Source organism: Magnolia sinica, chromosome 13 (assembly GCF_029962835.1).
Source record: "Magnolia sinica isolate HGM2019 chromosome 13, MsV1, whole genome shotgun sequence".
NCBI classification, from domain to species: domain Eukaryota; kingdom Viridiplantae; phylum Streptophyta; class Magnoliopsida; order Magnoliales; family Magnoliaceae; genus Magnolia; species Magnolia sinica.
Genome location: NC_080585.1, coordinates 20,981,668 through 21,006,857, shown reverse-complemented (window position 1 = coordinate 21,006,857; position 25,190 = coordinate 20,981,668). Strand labels below are relative to the sequence as shown.

At 39.7% G+C, this 25,190-nt stretch overlaps 2 protein-coding genes and 1 long non-coding RNA gene across 3 annotated transcripts; all 3 read right to left on the bottom strand.

Annotated features, from left to right (window-relative positions):
• Positions 1-905: 905 nt before the first annotated feature.
• Positions 906-12,756, bottom strand: LOC131223167 (heme oxygenase 1, chloroplastic-like). Its single transcript, XM_058218481.1, has 4 exons — positions 12,141-12,756; positions 3,115-3,338; positions 1,877-1,984; positions 906-1,499 (listed from the first exon to the last, which is right to left on the bottom strand). The coding sequence occupies exons 1-4, from the start codon at positions 12,586-12,588 to the stop codon at positions 1,407-1,409; spliced, it is 873 nt and encodes a 290-aa protein (XP_058074464.1). The 5' UTR covers positions 12,589-12,756; the 3' UTR covers positions 906-1,406.
• LOC131223168 (uncharacterized) lies at positions 5,822-12,129 on the bottom strand. The gene is made up of 2 exons (XR_009160315.1): positions 10,792-12,129; positions 5,822-10,648 (listed from the first exon to the last, which is right to left on the bottom strand). It is a non-coding gene; the product is annotated as an uncharacterized LOC131223168 (long non-coding RNA).
• Positions 12,757-18,453: 5,697 nt separating the features above from the next.
• LOC131223166 (NAC domain-containing protein 30-like) lies at positions 18,454-25,067 on the bottom strand. Its single transcript, XM_058218480.1, has 3 exons — positions 24,371-25,067; positions 21,345-21,586; positions 18,454-18,755 (listed from the first exon to the last, which is right to left on the bottom strand). Exons 1-3 carry the CDS (start codon positions 24,591-24,593, stop codon positions 18,717-18,719), a joined length of 504 nt encoding a protein of 167 aa, XP_058074463.1. The 5' UTR covers positions 24,594-25,067; the 3' UTR covers positions 18,454-18,716.
• Positions 25,068-25,190: the final 123 nt, after the last annotated feature.

The window sequence follows — 25,190 nt, the reverse complement described above, 5'->3', positions numbered from 1 at the left end:
ATTGAGCTTTGAACAAGTCTTGGGCTCAGGGATTACTTTGGGTTGGGTTTCAGGTTCTGCAGTGAAGTGTGAACTGACAGTGGGGTGTACTAACAAGCTAACCAAAAAAAAAAAAAGGTTCTGCAGCATTCAGACAAGCTTTTCGGCCCTAGGTGGGATGTCCACGCCACCGGAAAACAATGGTGATTGAACGCACACCAATAAAAACTTCCTACAGATTGTAATGTTGGTTTGCCATCCACCATGTTGATAAGGCCACACAGATGTGGATGAAGGAAAAACACAAGTAGCAACTTGATCCAAAACTTGTGTGGACCCCAAGAAGTTTTTAACGATGGTAATTCAATCCCTACTGTGGTCCACCTGAGATTTGGATCTGCCTCATTTTTTGAACCATGTACTAAAATGATCTAGCAAAATGGATGGCCCAAGTGAATGCACAACGCGTACATCAAGGTGGACCCCATGGTTAGGGCCTTACCCACTAAGCTGTTACCCTCCTTATCAAAGGGGCTAATGTTTTCAGGACCATATCACTAAAACTCAACCAAATCAACTCGACTTGAGGAGATTTCAAGATGAGTCTCTTACAATTGTCCTGTCACTAGGGCTTTCGGGACCATAGTTCTAAAACTCAGCCCAGCCAGGTTACAAGCATAGTCTCTTGCAAACTCACTGATGAGCTTGTCGACTTGGCAAGACTCGCCCAGTCAAGAAAGAGTTCTTGTTATGAAAAAACAAATGGGTGGAACTGTATATATGCTTGGGCGGTGGATCAAGCAATCCTCCCGGTCCTGGCCATGTATGGTTTGGCGTGGGCGACGACCTGTGTTTTCTGCTTTCCATGGATTACACTATTGAAGTATTGATAAAGAAAAAGAAGACAGATCGACCAAAAAACACTGTAAGAGAGGTAACATTCAATGCTCCTCTTGGAGCTTCCATAGGATGTTCAAGTATCCAATTGCACAAGTGGGTCCCATTGTTCAGTTGATCAAAACTGTTGAGCCAATACCTACCCTGGAAGTACCGCACGCCACAAAATTCCCATGTAGGGAAGTATTAACCCTTCAGTTGGCTCCTAAGGGCCTAAGATTCAACTACTACGATCTCTTGTGCAAACTGAAAACCTCTTTTGCAGAAGGGTAGATGACTAATTATAATTCATTCATGATGCCAATAACAACAAACATCTTTGTACTAAATCATAATCTTTTCAGTAATCATGGGGAAAAGAAGAAGAAATCAGTGCAACGGTGTAGGCAGAATGGTCAAGCCATCTTGTGTAGGAAATTACTTACCCTTCACAGGGATGGTGGGGTTTTGAACATCATGACAATATCAGGCAGAGGATCTCTCTTGAGTATTTGAAAGACTTCTCAGTCGGGATGGCGGGGTTTTGAACATCATGAAAATATCTGGCGAAGGATCTGTCCTGAGTATTTGAAGGACTTCTCAGTCTCTTCCAAGCAATGGTCCTTCTCTTCCCTAGACCAGCTCTGAGTATAATCACAGATGAATAGCTTTAGCTGAGCAATGAGAATTACAAGATAAATTCCTAGTTTGAGAGGAATCCCGGGAGTGTCAAACAGCTAGGGGCCTGTCTGTTTAGGCAAAATCCCTGAGAAAAGAAAACTATCCCTTGAGACGTTTTTCACTGTTTGGATTGTCCAAAAACTAAAGATTCTGTAAAATAATCATTAACCTTATCTACAATTGTAAGTCTCTGGTGGACTTGAATCTAGGATTTCCACTTGCAAAACAAACAGGACCCCTAAATGGAATCTGTTTTTCAACAGTGCCATTTGAAATAATCATTACCTTTTCAAGAGACATGTTGAGGTTATAAGAAAGGTAGATGGGAGAAGAACATTACCTCTGCGACTTTGTTGAGCTTCTCCCTCACATTCTGCAGCAGTTGGGAAAGGTCTCCATCCCACTCATAGAACTCTAATTCCTTCTTGTCAAGTATCTTCTCAGCCACCTACATGAGAGGAGAGAAAAAATCATCTTACCGCTGCCAAAATCATCTTATTATTATTATTTTTTACAGAATTACAATCAGATGTGCATAGTTTGGCAGAGTACTACAGGCCAAGAAGCTCCATTTATCTTTTTCCTCTCTTTTTTTGGGTGATATTATATGCTATTTATATAGCTCCAATGTAACTTCTATTTACCTAGTTTGTATTCACTGTATACGGCATCAATAAACCAGCACACACCTCTCCACACGTGGCCTGTCTGTGGAACATGAAGCCATACATCAGGTCTGTAGGAGTCAGATCAGACCCCATCATCGGGTTAGTTCATGCATTGATTCAAATGGCAATCCATTTTCACCAATCGATTTAATTGTGATTTGTGTATTTGTATTGGATGGTGTCATACAATGCCACGCGAACGGCACTTACAGATGCCTTTTTTTTCCTTTATAAGCAGAACTTTTGTATACTCCCATGAACAAATTTCTTGCGGCCGAGTAGAAATTTTGTAAAATAGTTGAGACATATAACAGCAAGTATTTGGGCTAGACTAGGGCTTTAAATAATTTCTTACCATGACGATCTTTTGAACTTGTGGCAATGCTTACGGGATGCCAAGTTGCAACCAATCATAAGTTTAAGGTATGCATTGGATGGGCCATACCCCAGAAATCACATTGATCTCACAATCCTAACCACTCCATTGGAGGACTTTTGGAGAAAATACCCTGATAGATGGTATAAAAAAGTATTCTTTGACTGTCCATGTTTCCATAAAAAAGGTCGTCCATTACTACGGTTAGGAATAGGATTATCCCCATCCAAGGTAGGGCTTACATGATGGTTTGCTCAGATCCTCTACATGTTTGGCAACTTGGACCAAATCATTTGGTCCCAAGTCGAGTTGGGACTTGATTGAGTCCTAGGTCACCTGTATTTTCAATAAGACTCATGGTGCTGAACCGGGTTGGACTCAACTGAGCCCAAGTTGACCCGACTCAAACGAGTCACCAATCCTTGCCTCCAAGTAGTCTTCACCCAATTGCAAACAAGAGAAACATCACCTACAATAAGGATTTTGATTTTGGTCTTGTGATAAAACGAATAGCATGAGCTAAAGAACACGTACTTTTTTACCGATCATTCGACCCCCAGCTGTGTGAGCAAAATATACATTGTAAAAGTGGCAGATGAATGCCGGAGGGTCCTTTTCAGATAGGTCTTCAAGATAGCGAGCATAAGAAGTCCCAGGAGAAGATGGTTCTGGAATTGCATGGCCTTGTTCCTTGAACCACCCCAAATCTTTCGCCAATTTCTCCGACCTTTCCAAGCCCGTATTCCTGAACTCGGCATCTAAAAGACAATGAAACAACATGCTGAAAACATCAACTCTCCGATCTTGAATATTTCTCACTCCTTTCTTTTGCATTTAGAACAAAACCTTTTTGATGGACCGCAGAAAAATCAAAAGTGGATGTTGACAATGAGAATGGATAAATGGGAAATTGCAATACTTATGATACACCAAAGTTTAAAGACTTTTGACTTGACTGGGATTTGAGTACACTTCGGCTGAGACAGGGAAAACCTCAATGATTCCACAAGTATCTGGTCCTGATGCATCAGGACGCATGTAGTATCCTAATCCAGTCACCGCACCCCACGTGCTTGCTTCCATATTGTTGGTCTGATGGCCCCTCCATGGATAGGGAACTCCAATTACAAAAGGATTCTACCCCATCCTTTGGGTATGCTGCCTCTTGTTAACCATTGAATCCAAAAATCATTATCATCCAAAACTGAGGTAGGCCATAACAAAGGAAACAGTTGGAGCGCCCACCATTAGTTTTGTGTAGGGCTCACAGTGGTGTTTATATGCCAACTAATCCATTCATCTGATATTACTCATCAGGATGGAAGACTTACCCAAAAATCACACTATTCCAAAACTCAGGTGGGCCATACCATGAGAATATAGAGGTTTCACGTATAGTTTTTTTTTTTTTTTTCGGGGATGCCTGATCAGCCTGAGTTTGGGATTGAGGCCAAAAAAAGGATACTGTACCTCATGGATGGTGTGGATTTCATGCACGCTAGGTCGTTTACCCCGCGTTAGACAAAGTAAAGCCGGTAGGTACCTAGAGCAAGGTACACAAGCATTTTCCTAAGTAATTCATGGTTAACCTAAAAGGAAATCACTTCAGACTTCTGCATAATTACAACTTTGCACTTTCTCTAGTTCATTGTCTTTAACCTAGAACTTTGTTTCAGGACTTGGTAACAAAAAATGGTGGGGAGCATTGTTGTAGAGTAGGAGAGGCAATTGAAGTTAAGAATTATGCTTCTTTTAGGACAAAGTGGTGCAACCCGATTATGGAGCCAATGATCTTGACACTTGTACCATAAAGAAATGGACAAGAGTAAACCCACAAGAATATTTAAGCAGAGGGATAAATAGCCTTATTAATATCAAACTTCTAATAATAGTTAAGAAAACTCATACTTAGAAAATTTTGGAATGCTTATTGATATCAAATCAACCTAATCTACCTAAGATGGTAAAATCAAATCTAGAAAATAATCCTCAAAATCTTCAATTACATTTCAATCAAATCTTTAGATCAACTCCACATCATCTATCACATCTTTAACTCATTCCCATATCATTCATCATATTCTCCCATACCTCCCACAAATAGCAAATTGTAGCTCTTGATATTTATGCCCCAAATATATAAATAAACAGTCCAAAATCAGCACTTACTGGGCCCTACGGTGGGCCATGGGTCTGCATCATTTCCCTTGAGTTGTAAAGAATTTGACTCCGCCGAGTTGGACGCTTCATACAATTAGTAAAGGTTCGGATCCAATCTTTTCAATTCGTCATCTGTGACCCATGTGCATTCCGAATGACGCTTGTTCTTCCATTTTACCAAGTATTGCTTGTATTGTCCTTGTTGTGTCAGTAATCTTCATGTGTAATACATGTTCAACTTCTTCCGTCCTTTTTTTTCTTTGGGAGTTGTTTATCCATGTCGATAGTGACTTCATCTTGCACGTCAAACAACTCATCATGGTACTCAAACAAACCGTCATCATATTCTCCCATATCTCCCACAAATAGTAAATTGTAGCTCTTGATATTTATGCCCCAAATATATAAATAAAGAGTCCAAAATCAGCACTTACTGGGCCCTACGGTGGGCCATGGGTCTGCATCATTTCCCTTGAGTTGGAAAGAATTTGACTCCGCCGAGTTGGACGCTTCATACAATTAGTAGAGGTTCGGATCCAATCTTTTCAATTCGTCACCTGTGACCCATGTGCATTCCGAATGATGCTTGTTCTTCCATTTTACCAAGTATTGCTTGTATTGTCCTTGTTGTGTCAGTAATCTTCATGTGTAATACATGTTCAACTTCTTCCTTCCTTTTTTTTTCTTTGGGAGTTGTTTATCCATGTCGATAGTGACTTCATCTTGCACGTCAAACAACTCATCATGGTACTCAAACAAACCGGCCACATTAAAAGTTGATGAGATATCTAAGTTATTTGGCAACTCAATCTCATAGGCCTTGTCACTCTACTTCCTCTGGACTCGGCATGGACCATCTTTTTAGACTTGGGCTTGTTGTAAGTTCCCTTAAGTTGATGAGATATCTGAAAGAGTTTTCTAAGTAAACCCACACTTGCATGGACCAACTTATGCAAGTGTATATGCATCGAACGTTTTAAATAAATCTTTAAAAACCAATTCATTTCTTAGCCAATGTAAAACTTATGTCAATGTAAAACTGCTCTGTATATTCATTTACTGATTTTTTTTTTCCATGATGTAGATTTAGCATCTTTGATAGAGATCATGGGCATAAGTTGTAGGTAGGAACTTCCTTTTTAACTTCTTTTTCTTTTACAAGACTTTACTTTCTCCTTACCTTGATGGATTCGTTTAGCTTGGAGATCGTCCCACCATGCTAACGCATGACTGGAAAACTTTATGGCTATTGACTTAACCTTTCAATTGACTACAATTTCCTTGTACTAGAATACATTTTCCACCTTACTTAGCTAATCGATAAAATCGTCAACATGTGACGGAAAATGGAATTCCAAAATTTTGACCCCAATTATGGGCTCTCTATCATGTTCCAACAATCTAAGAATTCATTAGGGTTAGGGCTGCCCAATGTTGGTTAGTACCTTGGCGTGAACCTTCCTCTATGTGTCCACGTATTCCAACTTCGGTTTTTGGATTCCTTCCATGCTGGATCTCTCTCACTTGATTAGTGAAATTGCCTACCGTATGCGTGAGTTGATTTACTCGCTCTATGAGTATGCAGATCAATTGAACTACTTGCACAAACTCTTCGTGTGTCACCCACTTTTGACACCATTAAGAGATGATGCAGAGTTGAAAATATTTAAAGATGACCTACTCCGATACCAAAATGGTGCAACTCAGTTATCCATCAATGATCTCGACACTCGAATCGCAAAGAAATGGACAAGAGTACACACTCAATAATATTTGAGTAGAGATGGAGAAATAACCTTATTGACATCAAATTTCTTCTTAAATACTCAAGTAAACTTACACTTGGAAAATTTTGGAATGCTTACCTCCTATCCCCTAAATAGACCCTAAATGAATCTTTAATGAGAATTCCCCTCAACTAAGAGATTGATTTCAAATCAATTCATCTACCTAAGATGGTAAAAGCCTAATAATTGTAAGAGCAAATCTAAGAAATAATCCTCAAAATCTTCAATCACATCTTTAAATCAGCCCCATATCATCCATCACATCCTCAAAATCTTCAATTACATCTTTAAATCAGCCCAATATCATTCATCACATCCTCCCATATCTCCCACAAATGGTAACTTGTAGCTCTTGATATTTAGACCCCAACTCTATAAATAAACTGTCCAAAATCAGCATATGTTGGGCCCTACGGTGGGCCATGGGTTTGCATGACAAATGACTCAAACTGTCGGGAAGTTACGAGCTTGGATATGGGAGTTTTATGCTTAGATCGAACTCAAAAACTAGAATCATGACGGAAGAGAGTGTTGTCCGCACTTTGAACTAAAAGGAAGGTACCCTAGGAAATTTTGGGCAGACAATCTCTACCACATGTCATTTTCTATCTACATCAAGTATGCATTAAGCAGAATGATCCCTGAAAGAACAAAAACAATCGATGCAACCGACAACTCTTGAGGAGCTATTTGATTTTTACATGGACAAGTGTGCTACTGTCAGTGGCATACTAGAGGCACCCAGCATGACTACCTGGAAAATCAGACATGCTAACATATCCTTACAGGCAGATGAGAACATGAAAAGGTATTAGTTATAATAAAGAATAGGATGAATCATAAGATCTCGAATCAAGGGAATGCACAAATATAGTTGGGTTTTCCGTTTGTATATGTGGTGTGTATGGATCAGCGATCGATGGTCTTTTGATCCCCACTGTGGATGAACCATGCAAAGAATTCTCCTTGATCGGACAGTCCTAACCTTTCAGCCTGTCTTCTAATAGATGGACAAGAAGAGAAGTACAGCAATGGGCCCCATTCAGCTGAAATGGGCAGGTTCAGTTGCTAGGATATTTTTTCGGGGGCATGGTCCATCTACATGATGGGGTAACAATGGTCTGGAAAACTGCACCACGGTCCGATTTCTACAAGACCTGAGTACATAATGCATATCCTCAGGTGGAGGATCATATGATTCCTCTACACATATATCTATACTGCAATCCTCCATAAAGTATAGAAATAATAAAATCAAGAAAAATGATAAAATGGTTTTCTTTTCCGCAAATAGTCACAGTGGTGTCGACACATGCCCAGCAAATTGTCAAATGGTGGGCATAGAATGGCAGTCCAGAAATAGAAGACTCTTACAAATATAATAGCAAGAGAAAAAAAAGAAAAAAAAAAGAAAAAGAAAAAGAGGATAAGAAGATGGAAAACTAGGTTAAAACACCAAAAACAAGAAATCTATAAGCTCTGATGAACCGTTTCTTTCTAGAGGGAAGTATGCATGTGTAAAAACATTGCATGCTACATGTCTAGCAGTCGAATTGAAGTGCCCAAATAACATGAACATGATAAGATGCACGCTTACTTGATGAAAGAAAGGGTACTTGTTTTATTTAGATGTAGCAAACTGAAAATGAGTGACACATGAAAACCTAAATTGCTTTACAAATGAGGACTTCAAGGGATGCTCGTGAACCAATCATCTAACAGAGATTTTATTTTTTATTTTTTTGAGACTTCGGAATTCAAGTTAGGAAAAGGAAACAAGAATGCAGGTTTTGAGTTGGGAAAAGTTATCAAAAAAAGGACTACGAGTAGAAATCCATAGAAAAAGATGGTTCATGATGGTCTTCAATCCATTAAATCTTGTAAGCCTATGCAAGAATGGTGTTATCTACAGAGGAACAAGGAAATCTGACACACTTATATCACTACTATCTAATTATAAGAAACCCACTTTCTCAAACACTAACGGTTATGACCATACAAGATGGAATTCTCAAAACTGTTTTAACCTTAAAAGTTTGAAAGTCAGATCACCAAGAAACTATGCCAACAAATCAAATTGGCCATAATGCTTCTGATTTCAGTACAAGACCAATTCTAACAGTTAAAACAGACTGACAAACATGCATGCACCCCAAACCAAGTATGGTGAAAAAGGATGGGCTATTAAAAGCAAATAAAGAATTCTATTACCCGAGTACTTGAATGCCGGGTAGCCAAAAACTGCCGTTGGATCAATTTATACACTCAAGGTTGGCCAACTAGCCAAGTTTAAAAGTCAAAGTTTGCTCTTGATCAACTCATATAATTCAAGGTTGGCTGACTTGACAGGTTGATTCGTGCCTCACCTGAGTCAACCCTATTAAGAAGAAGAAAAAGAAAAAGAAGAAGAGAAGAAGAAGAAGAAAGAAAGAAAGAAAGAAAGAGAAAGAAAAAACAAGAATAAGAAGAAAAAATGTAGATTGGAATGATTAACGACTGGATTCAAATAGTTTTTAGGATAGAACATCCATGAAGGGCCCGCTAGATGAATGTCCTGGATCTTACTCACATTAGACTTGTTGGATGCTTTGCTCTTTATGATTTATTCTAGTACAATGTCTCATTTACTTCTATAAAGCTTACATCCCACGTGAATTGTGAACCTAAGTAATTTATAGGTATTCTATATAGAAATTTTATTTGATTTTTACTAACCTTACATTGATTTAATTAAGAAAAGATGACTTGCCCGAATCACTGCCTCGACTCACCTACTTCAAATTAGACAGGTGAGCTGAGTCGAGTCCGAGCCCCGAGTTTGCCAACCATATTTTGACTACATTCGACACAACCCAATTCCAGTAATCAAGATTAACCAAGAAACAAAAATACCTACTATATGAAGTTAAAAAAGAAAAAATAAAAAAGATAGGTTGTTTGACAAATTTATTTATTTTATTAATATTATTATTATTTTTGTAGAAAGGCATAATAATAGCTTACATGAATGATATGCAGCCAAAACCCATTATCTCAATAATCAACATGCCATAGGCATGGCATAACCTTATAAAAAAAATAAATCCAGAATTAAATGATTCCTCAAAGTGCCATCCAAAATCCAGGAATTAAAAGAAGAAACAACCCAAAAACGAACATATCCATTAAATGAAAAATAAAAATAAAATGAAGATCTCCAAAAGAAAGAAAACAACATTGCAACAGTTTACTGGATTTTATACAATGGTACATCCATTACATATAATATACATTTTAGATAAGTTTGAGTCTAGTTAGAAGCCTTTACCATTTTTAGTAAATTCAGGAAAGTTTACCGTTTCAGATAAGTTTAGGAGTCTAAGCATATACAAGCCAAATCAGTTGTGTTGTAAAGGAAAAATTCTCATTATTATCAATTTTATTATTGTTTTGGAGATTTTTTTTTTCTTCCTTGTAATCAAGGCTTCTTGTGGGGAAGCAAACGGTGACCTTTCTCCCCTTTTCTCCACTCTCTTAGTTAAGTTATTTGGTATTAGAGCGATGTTTTTTTTTTTGTTTTCTCAATTCGATGGTTTCCAACAACGAATCGGATGACAACAATCCTACAAACGGTATAGAGAAGAATCAAGAAATGATATGGCGGTGTTCAAGGCCTTTCAATAGGAAAACCAACGATCCATGCAAGAGATGTAGGTGGCAATTGCTCGGTTATCAGAGGCCTTGAGTGCCATCAGATTCGTGGTAAATGGCCATGACCATCGAAGGAACTTGTAATCAGCCAGCTCATGGCCCAGCATTCAAGCCAAATTTTAGACCACAACCTGACATAAGTGAGTCTTGTAATAAGGAGACGAACATGTTCATCCTTCAAAATGACAGGCAGAGAGGTGCTAGGCAAGATGGGGATACTGACTTAGGGTAGACCTCCCTTCAATGGCCAGCTCTATATCGAGGACTTCCTCCATTGGCTCACTAAGGTAGAGAGCTATTCAATTACATAGAGATCCCTGAGGAGAAGAAGGTAAATCCAGTGGCGTATGAGCTTAAAGGCGGAGCATTAGCATGATGGGAGCAACTCCAATTCTCATGTGGACGCAACAATCAAAAGAACCAATGCAAACCTACAAAATTGCCATCAAGAAAGTGCGCAATGCATGAGTATGTGGAAGAATTTACCACTTGTCATCATGTAATGACTTAACAGAGAACAAGCCACGGCAAGTGGTAACGTTCACAGACCAACTACATATGGGAGGAAGCTTACCCTTGTCCTATGACAGAGGAGATCTGACCCCAAGTTTCCCAAGTGAAGGGGCAATCCCTCCTTCTGAATGATTTGTAACAAGGGAGTGGTAATGCACCTAGGATCTTGAGCTGCGATAGAGGCAAAATGAATTCTCAGCATAAGTATGTGTGGAACATGGAATATGATCATCTATGTGCAAACACATGATGGACATTTCCAGGAAAATTAATGCCATTTGAAGAGGGAGTTCGAGGAGATGACATTAAACGTTCCCTGAATGGATTGTCACTTGACAAGGGCAAGCGTCTCGAGTGCTCCAAGAAGGTAACTTGGAAAGTGCATTTTCCAGTGAAGACATACCACAAGTGACAGGACAAGAAGTCAGTACCAGAGACTTACAAAGATTGATAAGAACTCATATGTTGTTGATCCCCCTGAGGATGCGATGATAATTCCTCAATGCAGACTTGTTCAAGTATCATGCATCAGGGGAGTAGTCGCAACCAGTAATTAATCTGAGGACAAGTTCTCTTTGAGTGGAAGCAAATGACATAGGAAAGGTTGTGGACGACTTCATGGAGGGCTAGCATTAAAAGAAGTTTGGTAGGGAAGGGCAGAGGTAAGGTATGAACTGCCTAACGCACACTATAGCTTCTGATGGCCATAGCTTTGCGACCAGTTATGGGATTCATACATATAAGATATCATTGGAAAGCTATTGACGAGTCTTAAGATTTGGATTTTGCAAAATAAGTCATTTTAAGGGTAAAATTTCATTTTAAAGTCAAAATTTACTATTTTTATTAAGCAACGATTTTGCTATTTTTCAGTGCTGAAGAGTCCAATCATAACTTAAAAGTCCTTTTTGAGTCATTACAGAGAGTTTGAGTCAGTTTAGACATATTTACCATTTTTAGTAAGTTTACTGTTTCAAGAAACTTTACTATTTTGGGTAAGTTTAGAAGTCAAGGCTTATATATGCCATATCAGTTGCCGTTGTAAAAGAACAATTCTCATTATTATCAATTTTATTATGGTTTTAGAGAATTTTTTCCCTTGTGTATTAGAGTAATTTCAGCTTAAAAGAATTCCATAACTATATAAACAAAAACAAAAGAAATAGAAAATGTCCAACAATTTGTTTGAAAAAAAATGATGGGTTGTTTGTGAAAATTCAAAAGGTATAACAAAAAAAAAAAAAAAAACCTTGACAGACGAACATACAGAGTTGAATATCATTTCCCTACATTCGACAAAAAATCCCATTCCAACTACTAATCTAATCAAACACTCCCATCAAACAAAACCCAGAAAATATAATATGGGTTGTCGAAGAAACCTCAGAAAAGGGATTTATATCATCTTACACCAAGGACACGCTGCCTTCTCGACGATCTGCTCTAGCGTATCATACACCCCTTTGCTGTCCACCAAGAACCTGACATACCCTTCGATTGATGGCTCCCATTTCGCAACCGGCTGCGTGTCGGGCTCTTTCTCGCCTTCTTTCGCTTGGTCGCGTGTGTGCAGTTTCATCGCCACGAACCGCATTTCCTCAACGAATCCCTTCGCCTCGCCGGGGTACCGCTTCTTCGGCTTCTCCGCTGTTGTTGCCGACACGAGAAACGTCTTGAATGGTTTCTCAGCTCTTTTACGGCCATTCAAAGCAGAGGATCCCCTGCTGAAGATTCTATCTTGAAGATTGGAATCTCTGACGAAAACCGAGGCAAAAGCGGACCGGGTTTTGGGGTTTTTGAAGTAGGCTTCGCTCGGGAAGGGATGGGATTGTGAGATGGGTACTAAAGAAGAAGCCATGCGGAGATGAAGATGAGGTTTTGAAAGGTTGGAAGAGAGAAAGCACCTGCTTTTCTCTAGCAGCTTTCGAGAGAGAGAATAATGCTATGGAATCTGCTGCGATTCTCTCTCAGTATCGCTGTGTTTGCTTCCCTCGACGCTAACGGATGACTGGACGGACACGCAACAACGGCACACACGTTTACGAGACTAGCGCCATTTGTCGAGGGGTTCTTCTGCCATTGGCCACAGACAATCCGCACGTGGGAGGTCGAGCATACGTGTTTGGATGGTCAGAAACGAATAACACGTCATCAACGTTAGGCAAAAATGTGTGAGTCACACGTGTTTCCAAGTCACTGCTCCCGATGCCGCTCATAATGGTTTGTCGTTATGGCTACAGCATCTCCATATGAGGCCCATCCAATTAATGGTGTGGATGCCGTTTACATGTTCCGAGGTCGCTGTCGCCAGGGAAATTATCCATTGGTGCATATCTCTTCTCAGCACCTGTGCCAGCCCAGCTCCTGTGGCACACCTGGCTAGGGTTATGGTGAATCTGGATCGTTCATCCAATGAACACCAACTTCAGTTGAACCCAAGTTCAGATTAAAAAAACGAACCATTTGATTCTGCTGAGATCTTTACCGATTTTCCCCCATAAATACAGACCATCAATAATTTTTGTTTTGATCTTCCCAATCGGTTGTGTGTTAAAGGCTAGCCTTCCAGGGTGATTAATGGACGGCTCAGATACATCTTCTTCCACGTATACGGTGAGTGCTTGCGTGAATTATTGATGGAGAAGCTCAGGAAATCCAGACAACCCAGATCTACTGAATCATTTCCATGGATGCCGCCCATACTTCACCTTTGAGTTTTTTTTTAAAATAAAAACACAGATGACCCTGCCAGACGTATGGTGCCGTTGTCATTGCAGGAGCCCGTGTATACCAAATTTAAAAATTTGTAGACCTGAGTTTATTTTTACAAAAATAATCCTCTCACCACTGCATCTCATATGGGAGGCTCTTGTTTTGAGATGGAAAATATCGTTTCATAAAGGACAGGTACCCACTAAAAAATTAAAATTCAGCTTATCTTTGAGTTTATGACAATTAAACCGGTGAAGGAATGGATCAAATTTTAATTTTTTGGTGGGCCATGGCTTTTTAAAAGGATCTGGAAACTATGGTGACATTTAGATGCCATACAAACCATTCACAAGTTTATTACAGTTGACATTGAGAATGGAAATGTACAGTGTGGAAACCTTTGTGGAAACTATGGTGACATTTAGATGCCATACAAACCATTCACAAGTTTATTACAGTTGAGATAAAACCTAGGAATTAATATTATCTTGATAAAAAAAACTTCTGCAGGCCTCACAAAGTTTTCAATAATGGGTGCCTGTTTCCTGTGATGTGGCCCATGTGAGTTTTGGACGTGCCTTTTTTTTTTATATTATTATTTAATATATATTTTTTTAATACTATTTTACTGTGAGCTTGGAAAACTGATGGACATAGTTGAATTCTCACAGGAATATCTGTGCCCCTGCATATCTTGTGACCACCGGAACTTCCATGGATGGGCACGGACAATTCGTTCCCTTATTTTATTGGGTAATAGGTAAGATACCTTGGCATTGGTGAAAGATGAAAGGCAGGCACTTAAAGATTATGACACACCTAGCATACAAGTAGTTATAATTAAACTTTTCAAATCATGTACTTTTTTTTTTTTTTTTTTTGGGTTTGCTTGTTAGTACACACCCATGTCAGTAGACACTCCATGTTAGCCACCCCCACTAGGGATCATACCAAGACCTCAAGTGTCCACTCAGTCTGCCAGTTAAGCTATGGATCTGGGTGTTTCAAATCATGTACCTTAGTTTAGTTTTACCATTAAAAAAAAAAAACTCTTACTTAATTACGTGAGTACTGATTGGCAGACAGTTATTGGATGGTAAAAAAATAAAAAATATCAATGGTTCTACTTCAACAAACAGGTGTCCAAGAATTGGCTGTTAAAAATATTCAATCTACTGAATTTTGGTTCTGGACGTGGAACAGTGTGTACTTCTTGGACGCAGATTTCCTGTGAGGGCTTTGGCAAGAAGTCCTAAACTGGGATGCTAGTTGGGGTTCAATGTGATATTTGTAAGAAATCTACTTTATTCATTTGTTTGCCTATCGTTTTAGAATACGAGACCAAAATTCAGGTGGACCCAAAACTAAAGTCAGCCATACAAAAGGGTAAACAAGGGATAGAGTTTTCTATTGTTGAAACCTTCATAGCTCTACCTTGATGTTTATGTGCCATCCAAGTTTATAAGGTCATTTTCATGGAAATGAATTGAAAACATTAAAAACATAGTTTGATATGAAACTTTTGTGGCCATACAAAATTTTCAACATTGGTCACTAAATTCCCACTGATTCTTCTGGTATGGATGCCTTAACTTTTGAATCGATCTGATTTATGTTTTATTGTCTTAAAATAATTCAGAAAAACAGATAGGCAAAGTGAATTTCTCACAAACATCAAGGTAGGCCCCACCTAGTATTCCAGGCAAGAACTTCCTGCGATAGGGCTTTTGCAGCGCCCAGTGGTGGGGGTGGTTTAGTTTCCACCCTTGTCCCGAGTTCAGAACAGGCTAGTGCTTTGAGGGGCCCACCGTGATGCATGGATTCAATCCCCACTTTGAGGTCCACCTTGAGCCTTGGATATGCTGCATTTTTGGCTCATAGCCTTAATGATATGGTAAAATGGATGAACTAAGTGGATAAAATGGATCCCAAAGAGCCCTTGCCTAGATGAATTGGTCAGGCAGGGGCAGGATGCAATCCGCTCTCTGGTAGAGAGCGGTTTAGGTGAGACCTGGCCTCACCTAAGATGGTGTAGTGCAGCCCTTATCATGCGGTTACCATGGGGCCCACCTTGATGTATGTATATGTATTGTCTATTCATTTTTATTTTTATTTTTCAAATTATCTCAAGGCATTATTATAAAACTGAAGTAGATCTTGATGCAGGTACTATGTATTGTCTAGTCATTTTTGCAAATCATTTTAAGGTATAGTCTGCCTGATAATTGGATCTGCTTCATTTTTGGGATAATTTCCTAAAATGATTTGTAAAAAAGGATGGACAACATCAATATATACATTATGCATACATCAAGGTGGGCCCCATGGTAACCCTATGCTAAGGGCCACACCATCTAAGGTGAGGCCGGGATCTCGCCTAATCCAAACTGAGCTCTATAGATATACTCCATTCACGGTATAGATATACTCCATTCACGGTCTGATTGCAGCCAGAGTCTGCCACCTGAGTATCGATACCAAGACCGTAGTGTTGAAGGGGGGTTATCTGCTAGAGTATTAAATGACCCAGGGGCATGCAACTGGTCATGTCTGGGTCAGCTCAAGGCGACCTGTTTATTCTAGCCCAAGCCTGACCTATGACCCATTATCCCGTGGCCCCGGCCAACTTAACCCACTTAAAATTTCATCAAACTGAAGACCTGACCTGGCCATTTAATTGTAATTGGGTTGTGCTCTATTAATCAGCCTAACCAAGGGGAGTTCACTTTACGTTTGATAATGACATATGGGGCTAAAAGTATACAATCTTGTTCTAGTTACTAGATACATACATTATGAGTGTATCTATTTGATTATTGGTTAATTTGTTTTGGGTTGGGTGGAACCAGCATCCTACGCAGCTAGGGCTGCCGGTGTGGCCATTGGGCTTTTGGGTCTACCCTGCTTGTGGCTGGGCTTCAGCTAGAGTATCAATCTCAAGGGTCAGGCTTGAGGACCATTACTCAAATCTAGATAGGGGGCGACTGGGTCCCTACTCATGGCTTAGTGGTAGGCTTACAGGAGTTTCAATACTAATGGCATAGGTTCGAGTACCCATTGTGGTGTGCGCGTAAATATTTTTTTATTTTTTTTATTTTAAATACAGGTTGGGACTGTGAACAACAGCCCATTAGCCTGGACTAGGGTTTATGCTCAAGCCAAGGATAAACATCTCGGGTTGGGCTTGGGCTGGACTATTTTGGCTCATCACAGGCCAGGTTGAGCTTGTACTAATGTTAAAAAATGTGGGCTGGGCTTGAGCAGAGCTTGGCCTGGCCCTAACCTAGCCCATTGACACACCCAAGGCCCAGCACGTTGAAAACTATATGGGCGGCTGGGCTCGGAATGGTAGCCAGACCTATTTAAGTAACGGCCATATTTCTAACCAGAACCTGATCCACTACCAGTTCAGCTTGGTCTAAATTCACCTCAGAATCGGGTCTAGCCAGTTGACCTGCAGGCCAATCTGACCCGTCGAGCAAAAATCCCCTAACAATCCATATCAAATTCACTTGTGTCATCTGTATGGTCTTGAACTGAGACCAGCGGTCTATACTAGTGTAAGACAACGTACATGGTTCAAAAGATGACCAACGGTCTATATTATACAAGCCTGACCTGACTAGTGAGTGGCCTGGCATAATCTTGGGCTAGGGAATGGTCATGGTAAAATCCCTGCTTAATGAATAGCTCGGATCTCACAAACATAAGCCATGACAACATGCTGTAAAAGGCTTTGTAGCCATCTCATGCAGCCATGCACATGCACACGGATCACAGGGCACAAACATAATTGTATATCGCCAATCCAAATTGATTAACCAATGCGACTCTTGACCATTCAAAAGAAGATCAACGGTTCAAGTTGTCTAAACCAACACCCAACCACTTAACATGAGATCCAATGGCATGATTTGTGTATGCTTACATCTGATGGTCCGAAGTCGATTAGGTGGACCAAGCTGAAGAGTAAGGGTCATGGATCAACAATCAATGGTCAATTTACCCTGGATTAATCAGTTAGATGATCAAAAACAAAAATCTGCATGGTCAACGCATCAGGTGGGCCACACATGGCACAGGTTTTTTGGGGCTGCATCTAGGGCTGTACACAAACCAGGCTAGCCCGATTAGCTCGCTCGACTCGGCCCGAAAAAGCTCGACCCGGCCCGACCCATAACTGAGTTCGGGTCAGGACGGGCCATTTTCTTCGGCCTGAAACTGAGTTCGGGCCGAGTTCGGATAGGTTCCAGTTCGGCCCGACTCGGCCTATATATATATATATATATTTCTAAATTCTTACCTAGTTACCCAAACCATTTACAACAATCCAGGCCATCCAAATCGTAGGTTCCTTTGTAGATGGAACAAAGTCCTAAAAATCTATGACAAAAATTCTTTCCAAAAATGAAGGCCATTTAAATTATCTGCCTAAGCTCTTCCTATGGAGTAGATAGAGCAGAGTCAAAAAATCAAGGTCGTCCAAATCGTGAGTTCGAAACTGGCCCGAACTCGCCCGATTGCTGACCGGGGCCGGGTTCGGGCTAGACATGTTGGCCCAGTGACCGGGCCGGGCCGAGTCGGGCTGCTTTGGCTGGTGAGCGGACCGGGCCGGGTTGAGCCCAGTTCGACTCGGTTCGGCCCCATGTACACCCCTAGCTGCATCCCATCGACTATTTTCAAAGTCAAGGCCGAGGTTAATACCATGATAGAGGTAAGAGGATCCACTACCATTTCACAAAAATAAATATGGTGCACTCAGCATGTGGGCCTAATAATGGAAACAGGTTGATGGGTTAGAAAACTTCAACGAGTTTTCAGACCCGTACGGTTGTTCAGAAAATATAGCCCACCTAACCAGTGATTAACCTGATTCTTGGTCTAGGGCATCGTTATAGCAGTCCTGTTCTGAAGGATGGACTAGATCTAGGACCTATCGTGCCATGCTGGCCAATATATGGCACGGACAAGAACTTTATTGCATGCGTGTGGGGTTTAATTAACAAGGCTCTAATACCAAATAATGCATCTGGATATCATTTGAAATTACTTCCATATATAAAATCCAAATCCTATACACTTAAGTAGAGTTCCAAGGAATGAAATCAAATAATGCATCTGGATATCATATGAAACTTCCATATATAAAACCCAAATCCTATATACTCAAGTGGAGTTAGGAGTGAAAGAGTCCTCAAACGAAGCTTGCATTTGCTATGCATGTTGTGGCTGGTTGCTTCCATTGATTGTATACCTCCGGAACGAGAGCTTCGGTTAGTTCTTGTAAATTTTATATAGAACAACGTCGTCTGCCTGCAAGGAGAAACAATGTAAAGAAGAATGATGGAGCAAATTAAAGAAAGATCAATGTCCAAGCTCACAAAATTTTCTATTTTTATTTTTTGGAAGTCAAGAGCCATTTGGCACATCAGTGAATTCGAACAGATTGATGTACTGAATGCTTCCATCCACAAAATGCACCCGGAAATGGGAATGGAGTGATGATGGATTTGGAGATAACAAGAAATCGTGACAAAACTATCAACTTTGTTTTGTAAATACAACCATATGAACTTTGTTTTGTACAACCAGGTGGAGAAATCTTAAAATGATTAGGTTATTTTATACACACACACACACTTTGATAAAGATCACCAACAAACCTAAACCCAAAAAATGACGTGCTTTGATAAATACAAGTTGATTCAAATTTCTGTCCTATATATTGTGGTTGAACAAGGTATTTTTCTCAACCTACAACGATGGATGAAACCTTTGGAACCTTCAATTTTAAGTACATATTACGAATGTAGGAGAATATGGAAGGCGGGGAAGGGCCTCTTTTGGTGGAATTAAAAAAAAAGATTTGGAAATGAAAACATTACATTTAAAGAAAAACGTGGATAGAGGAAACCATAGAAAATAATATTGAAAAGGGCTTTTGTTTTATTCAGTTGATTAGACCACATGAGTGGAAACAGCCAAATTGTTTCCTTTCACGTGGCCCACATAAATAACCATTGTGACTAATGAAAGTTTCGCCAGGCATATTTTTCACAAGGAAAATAATGATCGGAGTGGATTCATGGTGAGCCCTGTAAAATTTCAAGGGTGGACATTGCCCTATCCCAACTGTTTCCTACTGTGCGACCCACCTGAATTGCGGTTCGGCCGGATTTCTGGCCTTGGGACTAAATATGAATGGTACAAATGATGGTTAGAGTGGATTTTACATGATCATTATGATGGGCACTGTAAAATAATTAACGGTGAGCGTCCCCCTTCCAACTGTTTCCTTGGTGTGGCCCACTTGAATCATGAATTTTTCTTGTGCTTTAGCCCAAGGCCTAAAATGCAATCATGCAGGTGATGGTTGGAGTGGATATTGGAAATACATCACAGTGGGGCCCACCCGAACTATGGACCCCTTTGCTCACAGGTACGGGTAGTTAGTAAGAGAATATTTCTCTCCGTGTGTGGCAAGGGTCTAAGAGTCTTTATTCCCATGAGGTTGATCAACTCTGCCGGCCTCACCATAATGTGTGTTGGACGTCCACCATCAATTAGATGCACCCTTTCATTGTGGGCCATGGGCCTAAAAATCAAGCCATCCATGACTTAGGTGGGCCACACAATAGAAAACAGTTGAGAGTGGATGCCCACCCATTGAAACCTTCCTTTTACAAGGCCGCTAAGATGGGGTTCAAACATCCGACCCATTCATTATTTGTGTCATTTGGACGAGGAATCAAAACAAATTTCAGGCCATTTCAAAACTCAAGTGAACCCCACCAAGTGCCTTTAGATGTTTTAAGTATGATTTCACATGGTTCCATAGTGTATGGCCAACCTAAGTTCTGGATACGGCAGTTTCTTGAGACACCCTAACCTAGAGTGGACCCACCAAATGCACGGTGTGGATGTTCAACATACATCACGGTGGGGTCCACAAGCTCGACCTCATGGGAACTCTGCCCATGATGCGTGTCAAACATAGACACTATGCATTTGATGGGTCCCCTTTAAATTATTGGATATCCCAAAAATCAGCCACATACAGAACTAGGTGGGCCATACCATTTAAAATCATGTGAAGACATGCTTAAAACATATAAAAGCACTTCATGGGGCCCACCTATAATTTGGATGCCAATGAAACTTGGTCTGACCCCTCATCCAAGTGTGACACACATAATGGATGGGCTGAATTTTTGAACCACATCTTGGTGGGCCAATAAATAATTATGAATGTTTTAATGGGATGGTAACCCCTTTTAACTTTTATATGTGGTGTAGCCCATACAAGTCATGGATTGACTAGATTTTTAAACCCAAGGCCCAACATGGAATGATGCATCTAACGAATGGGGTAGATGTTCGACATGCATCACGGTGGGGCCACGCAGCTCGACCTCATGAGAACTACCCATAAGTCGGATGCAACAATCCATGGTGGGCCATGGGATTAAAAATCAAGTCAATCCATGACTTGTGTGGGCCACACCACATATAACAGAGGGGTTATTTTTCCATTAAAACATTCATAATACTTTATTAGGCGCACTGAGACGTGATTCACAATTCCATACCATCCATGTGTGTGTCCCACCTGGATGAGGGGTCGGACCAAGTTTCAGCCGCATCCAAAACTAAGGTAGACCCCACCAAGTGATTTTATACATTTTAGGCATGTCCTCACATGGTTTTAGATGGTATGGCCCACCTAAATTCCATATACGGCTGAATTTTGGGATAATTATACCATAAACTAAAGGGACCCATCATATACACGGTGTAGATGTTCAACACACGTAACGCTGGGGCCCACACAGGTCGACCTCATAGTACCATTATACACACACACACTGATAATTAATGTCGACATCACCAAATCATAATTACCTCCGTATTCTTAAGCCTATACTCCTGCATCTGCCAACCGGTCGCATGTTTTCCATTCTCCTCACGATAGGCAAATGCCTTTTTAATCCCGACGATGTCCTTGGAAATTTTTATATTGTCATCCTTGCCAGTATTCTTCCAAAATCCACGACCGCCAGCTACAAGGCGTTCTACCCGCTCTCCAATGAACTTCCTACGAGTGTAGAAATACATGTCACCTTCGAAGCCATAATAGAAGTTGCCTACAAATCAATGGAGTTCTTAGATTCATTATATCAGCAAGATAAGATAAAATGGACAAAGCAGAACTTTCTCACCAGTTGAAGCAATGAAAGAAGAAAGAACACTGAAGGAATGAGGACTGATCTAAGATTTCACAAACACTTATATGAACTCACATTTTGGTATAGAAACCACAGTTGTAACAAAGAGAGAAGAAACAATAAACAGCCTATCGATAACAGAAGATATAGAAGATAATAGGCAAGTGATCCTAGATTTAAACAAGGCCACGGAGTCCGATTTAGTCATAATAAAAAATAACAACATGATAGATAAAATCAAACAGAACTGAACTGGCAAAATACTCAAAACAAAGAAAGAAGAGGGAACACCTATAAAGAAGAAGGAAACACGAAAACTGATCATTGATTCAACAAGATCTTGATATTAGTCTAAACACAATTCAACCCAAAGTGAGAAGAAAAGAGTACTACAGAACCAACTAACACAATAAAAAAGGGATTTAAAAAAAAAAAAAAAAAAACAATATAGGAAGTGTTTTTGTTTTTTTTGAGAGATAACCTCATATATTAATGTTATTGCATTCAATACATCGAATTACATAAAAAAAAGTTCCCGAACTACAGTAACAAAGAATAGATATGACCAAGAAATAGAAAAAAGATATACAGAAATAAAAAGAAATCTAAGACTAAAAAACCACTTATTACAATCAAATTAATTGCAATTCAAAACACACACACAAAGACACATAGATATGTGTGTGAATGTGCACGCACGCATGTAGAGAAATGCTAGCGTGGACACCTTTATGTGGAGGTTAGCAATGACGCATGAGATGAAGCATTATCGATTTGAAGCATCCATTCATTCATACAGGTAGAGGCTAGCCATGGTGCATGAATCATGACAAATAGATGATTCTAACCATCCAATCAATACAATGGAAAATGCATAGTCAAGATTTGAGCGGAGAAGTAAAATAAGTCCAATCCTCATCTTGAAACATCTATTCTATAGATCCTGCTTTGTATTAATTCCGAAGTAGCATTTTTGGTTGGGTGATTCTAACCATTTGAGCTATGGCCATTGTAAAATTCGTCCAATTGGAAAGGTTAGGATCATCCCATTGGTATGATTCTTATACCATGGATTGCTCCCGTTGCTCTCTATCAATGATTTCATGTCCCATGTGTAAGGCAATGGGTTTGGGGACGTTGCTCAGATCCCCAAGGTAGGGACATTAGCATTTCCGTGCATCCATAATATATACATGAATATATCCATACATAAAATGTTCCTGTGCTCTCCGAGCAGTATAGTGCTCCTAATTGTAGTTAGTTGCATTGGGGCACTTGGACTGTCCAATCCATTGATCTAGACCATTCATTAGATCCAAAGAATACTTCTTGGTCTACCATGCAAAAATCACACCAACCTAACAAATATTATCTATTCAAGCAATGGTATTTAATTTGGATTGTCAGTAATTCCATAAAATATGTCCAATCAATGATTTTATCTATCTATTTGATAGAGATCATCATGGACTACTTATGATTCTAAAGAATCACTTTTGTTAGGAAATCCTAGCCATCCCATCGATGGCCAAAAAAAAGGACCAACTTATAAAATAAGGCAAAATGAAGGATGGATTGGATCATCCAATTAGTACAATTTTTTTTTTTTGGCATGATAGCCTGCGAATATATCTTCTGTATGCATGTGCACGTGTATATATACATAATCTATTAACATGAGATAGAATATAATATGAAAGAAATCAACAAAATAACTAGTCTAACAAGAAATGAAGAAATGTAAGAAAATGCCATCATAAAAAGCACAAAGAATAGGTGGAGCTATTCTTAGATTAATGAAGCTTAAACTTATGTTGCAATTGCAATTCAAAATACCAACAAAAGGAAGGAAATAAATTCCATTAAAGTCCCTTTATATACATTGATACACGATTGCTTTTATAGAAAGTGGTTGCTTGACAAGGTATTTGGGTCGAAGATTTTGTGTTCGAATTTTGGGAACAACAAATATGCCCCAGTAATATATTCTCCTAAGGGCCCCTAAAAATCAGGTCTTAGCAATATATTTTGAAAATCAAAAAGTAAAAGAAAGAAAAACCATATATTCTCCCAAAGGGGCTAGGAAAATCAACCCTTGTCTAATATGCAAATGTAAAATATATAAGAAGGAAAAAGAAAATACCCATATATTCTCCCAAAGGGGCAAGGAAAATCAGGTCTGCCCTAGGGACTAGGAAATCAAGCCTGGCCAGTTTATGGTGTGGTATGAGTGTCCTTCCACCCATGCCCACTATGCGAGAAGTAAAATAAGAAGGAAAAAGAAAAGACCCAAAAAGAGATATATCGGGAAATCGAGCCCTACCTGTTGGTGGTGTGAGTGTCCCTCTACCCTTGTCCAATATGTATGAAGTAAAATAAGAAGGAACAAAGAAAAGATCCAAAAAAAAATATACCAAAAAATCAAGCCCGCCTTATTTATGGTGTGAGTGTCTCTCTACTCTTGTCCAATATGTGGGAAGTAAAATAAGAAGGAAAAAGAAGAGACCCGTATATTCTCCCAAGGGGCCCAAGAAAATCAGGTCCAACTCTAGGCCAAGAAATCAAGCCCGGCCTATTTATGGCGTGAGTATCCCTCCACCCTTGTCCAATATGCAGAAGTAAAATAAGAAGGAAAAAGAAAAGACCCAAAAAAAAGATATACAAAAGTAAACGAGAAAATAGCATTGACATGCTCCTACTCACGTTTAAGATCATCAGGGAGGTGATCATAAATATTTATTTCAGGGATGTTTATGTCCTCTGGAGGCTCAAGTTCATGGGTACGGCAAAAGAGGTAGTGCATTATCAACTGCCAGTCATGGGGTATGAAATGGAATCCGGGCGGAAGTTGTACTTGCAGGATGGGGGAAGAAGATGAAGGCCCTTGAAGGGAAGAAGAAGAGTAGGAATGTTCGTTAGTAGCCATGTTAGGGAGCTTCTTCTCTTAGTACAACAGCAGCTTTGCTATGTGTAAAGAGAGGAGATAGCAAGAGAGGGAAGGATGCACCTCTATTTATCTGTTTTTAGCATCCTATGATCGAGTGTCTCTATGAAAGAAAATGAAGAGAAATTTACCCTTTTCATTTTTGTGTGGGTTTGTGAAAGTAATTAATCTTTCCATTGCAATGCACCCTTACCTTTGTTGTTTGTTTGTGATATCTCTTCAGAAAGTTATCATACAATGGCCTTTGCATTTGAAATTTCATATCCACTACTACAAACCGCACGTAACTTATGTCCACTGTGACTGGGCTGGTGGAAGTTTCGCGGGAAAGTTCAAACTATGGAGATCAACTTCAGTCGATGTGTTGCCTCAATCCCTATCGTACATGTTAGCCCAACCCCTTTGATCGTGGCGGTTCATCTGGTGTGGCCCGTTGTGGATGGGGCACATTGTGTATAAAGCACACATGATGGATCAGGTGGGTCCACTTTTGCGTACAGTGGACATAAGTTAATCTTTCCATTGCAATGCACCCTTACCTTTGTTGTTTGTTTGTGATATCTCTTCAGACAGTTATCA

Bases quoted from the DNA above. Each gene is read 5' to 3' on its own strand.
- LOC131223167 (XM_058218481.1), bottom strand. From the start codon at position 12,588: ATGGCTTCTTCTTTAGTACCCATCTCACAATCCCATCCCTTCCCGAGC. The intron at 3,339-12,140 runs GTAAGATGATAT...ATTGTCTTTTAG, and splicing joins GAAGGCAGCGTGTCCTTGGT to ATGCCGAGTTCAGGAATACG. The intron at 1,500-1,876 runs GTAATGTTCTTC...GATTATACTCAG, and splicing joins AGCTCAACAAAGTCGCAGAG to AGCTGGTCTAGGGAAGAGAA.
- LOC131223166 (XM_058218480.1), bottom strand. From the start codon at position 24,593: ATGGCTACTAACGAACATTCCTACTCTTCTTCTTCCCTTCAAGGGCCT. The intron at 21,587-24,370 runs GTGAGTAGGAGC...ATTGATTTGTAG, and splicing joins CCTCCCTGATGATCTTAAAC to GCAACTTCTATTATGGCTTC. The intron at 18,756-21,344 runs GTAATTATGATT...TTCTCCTTGCAG, and splicing joins ATAGGCTTAAGAATACGGAG to GCAGACGACGTTGTTCTATA.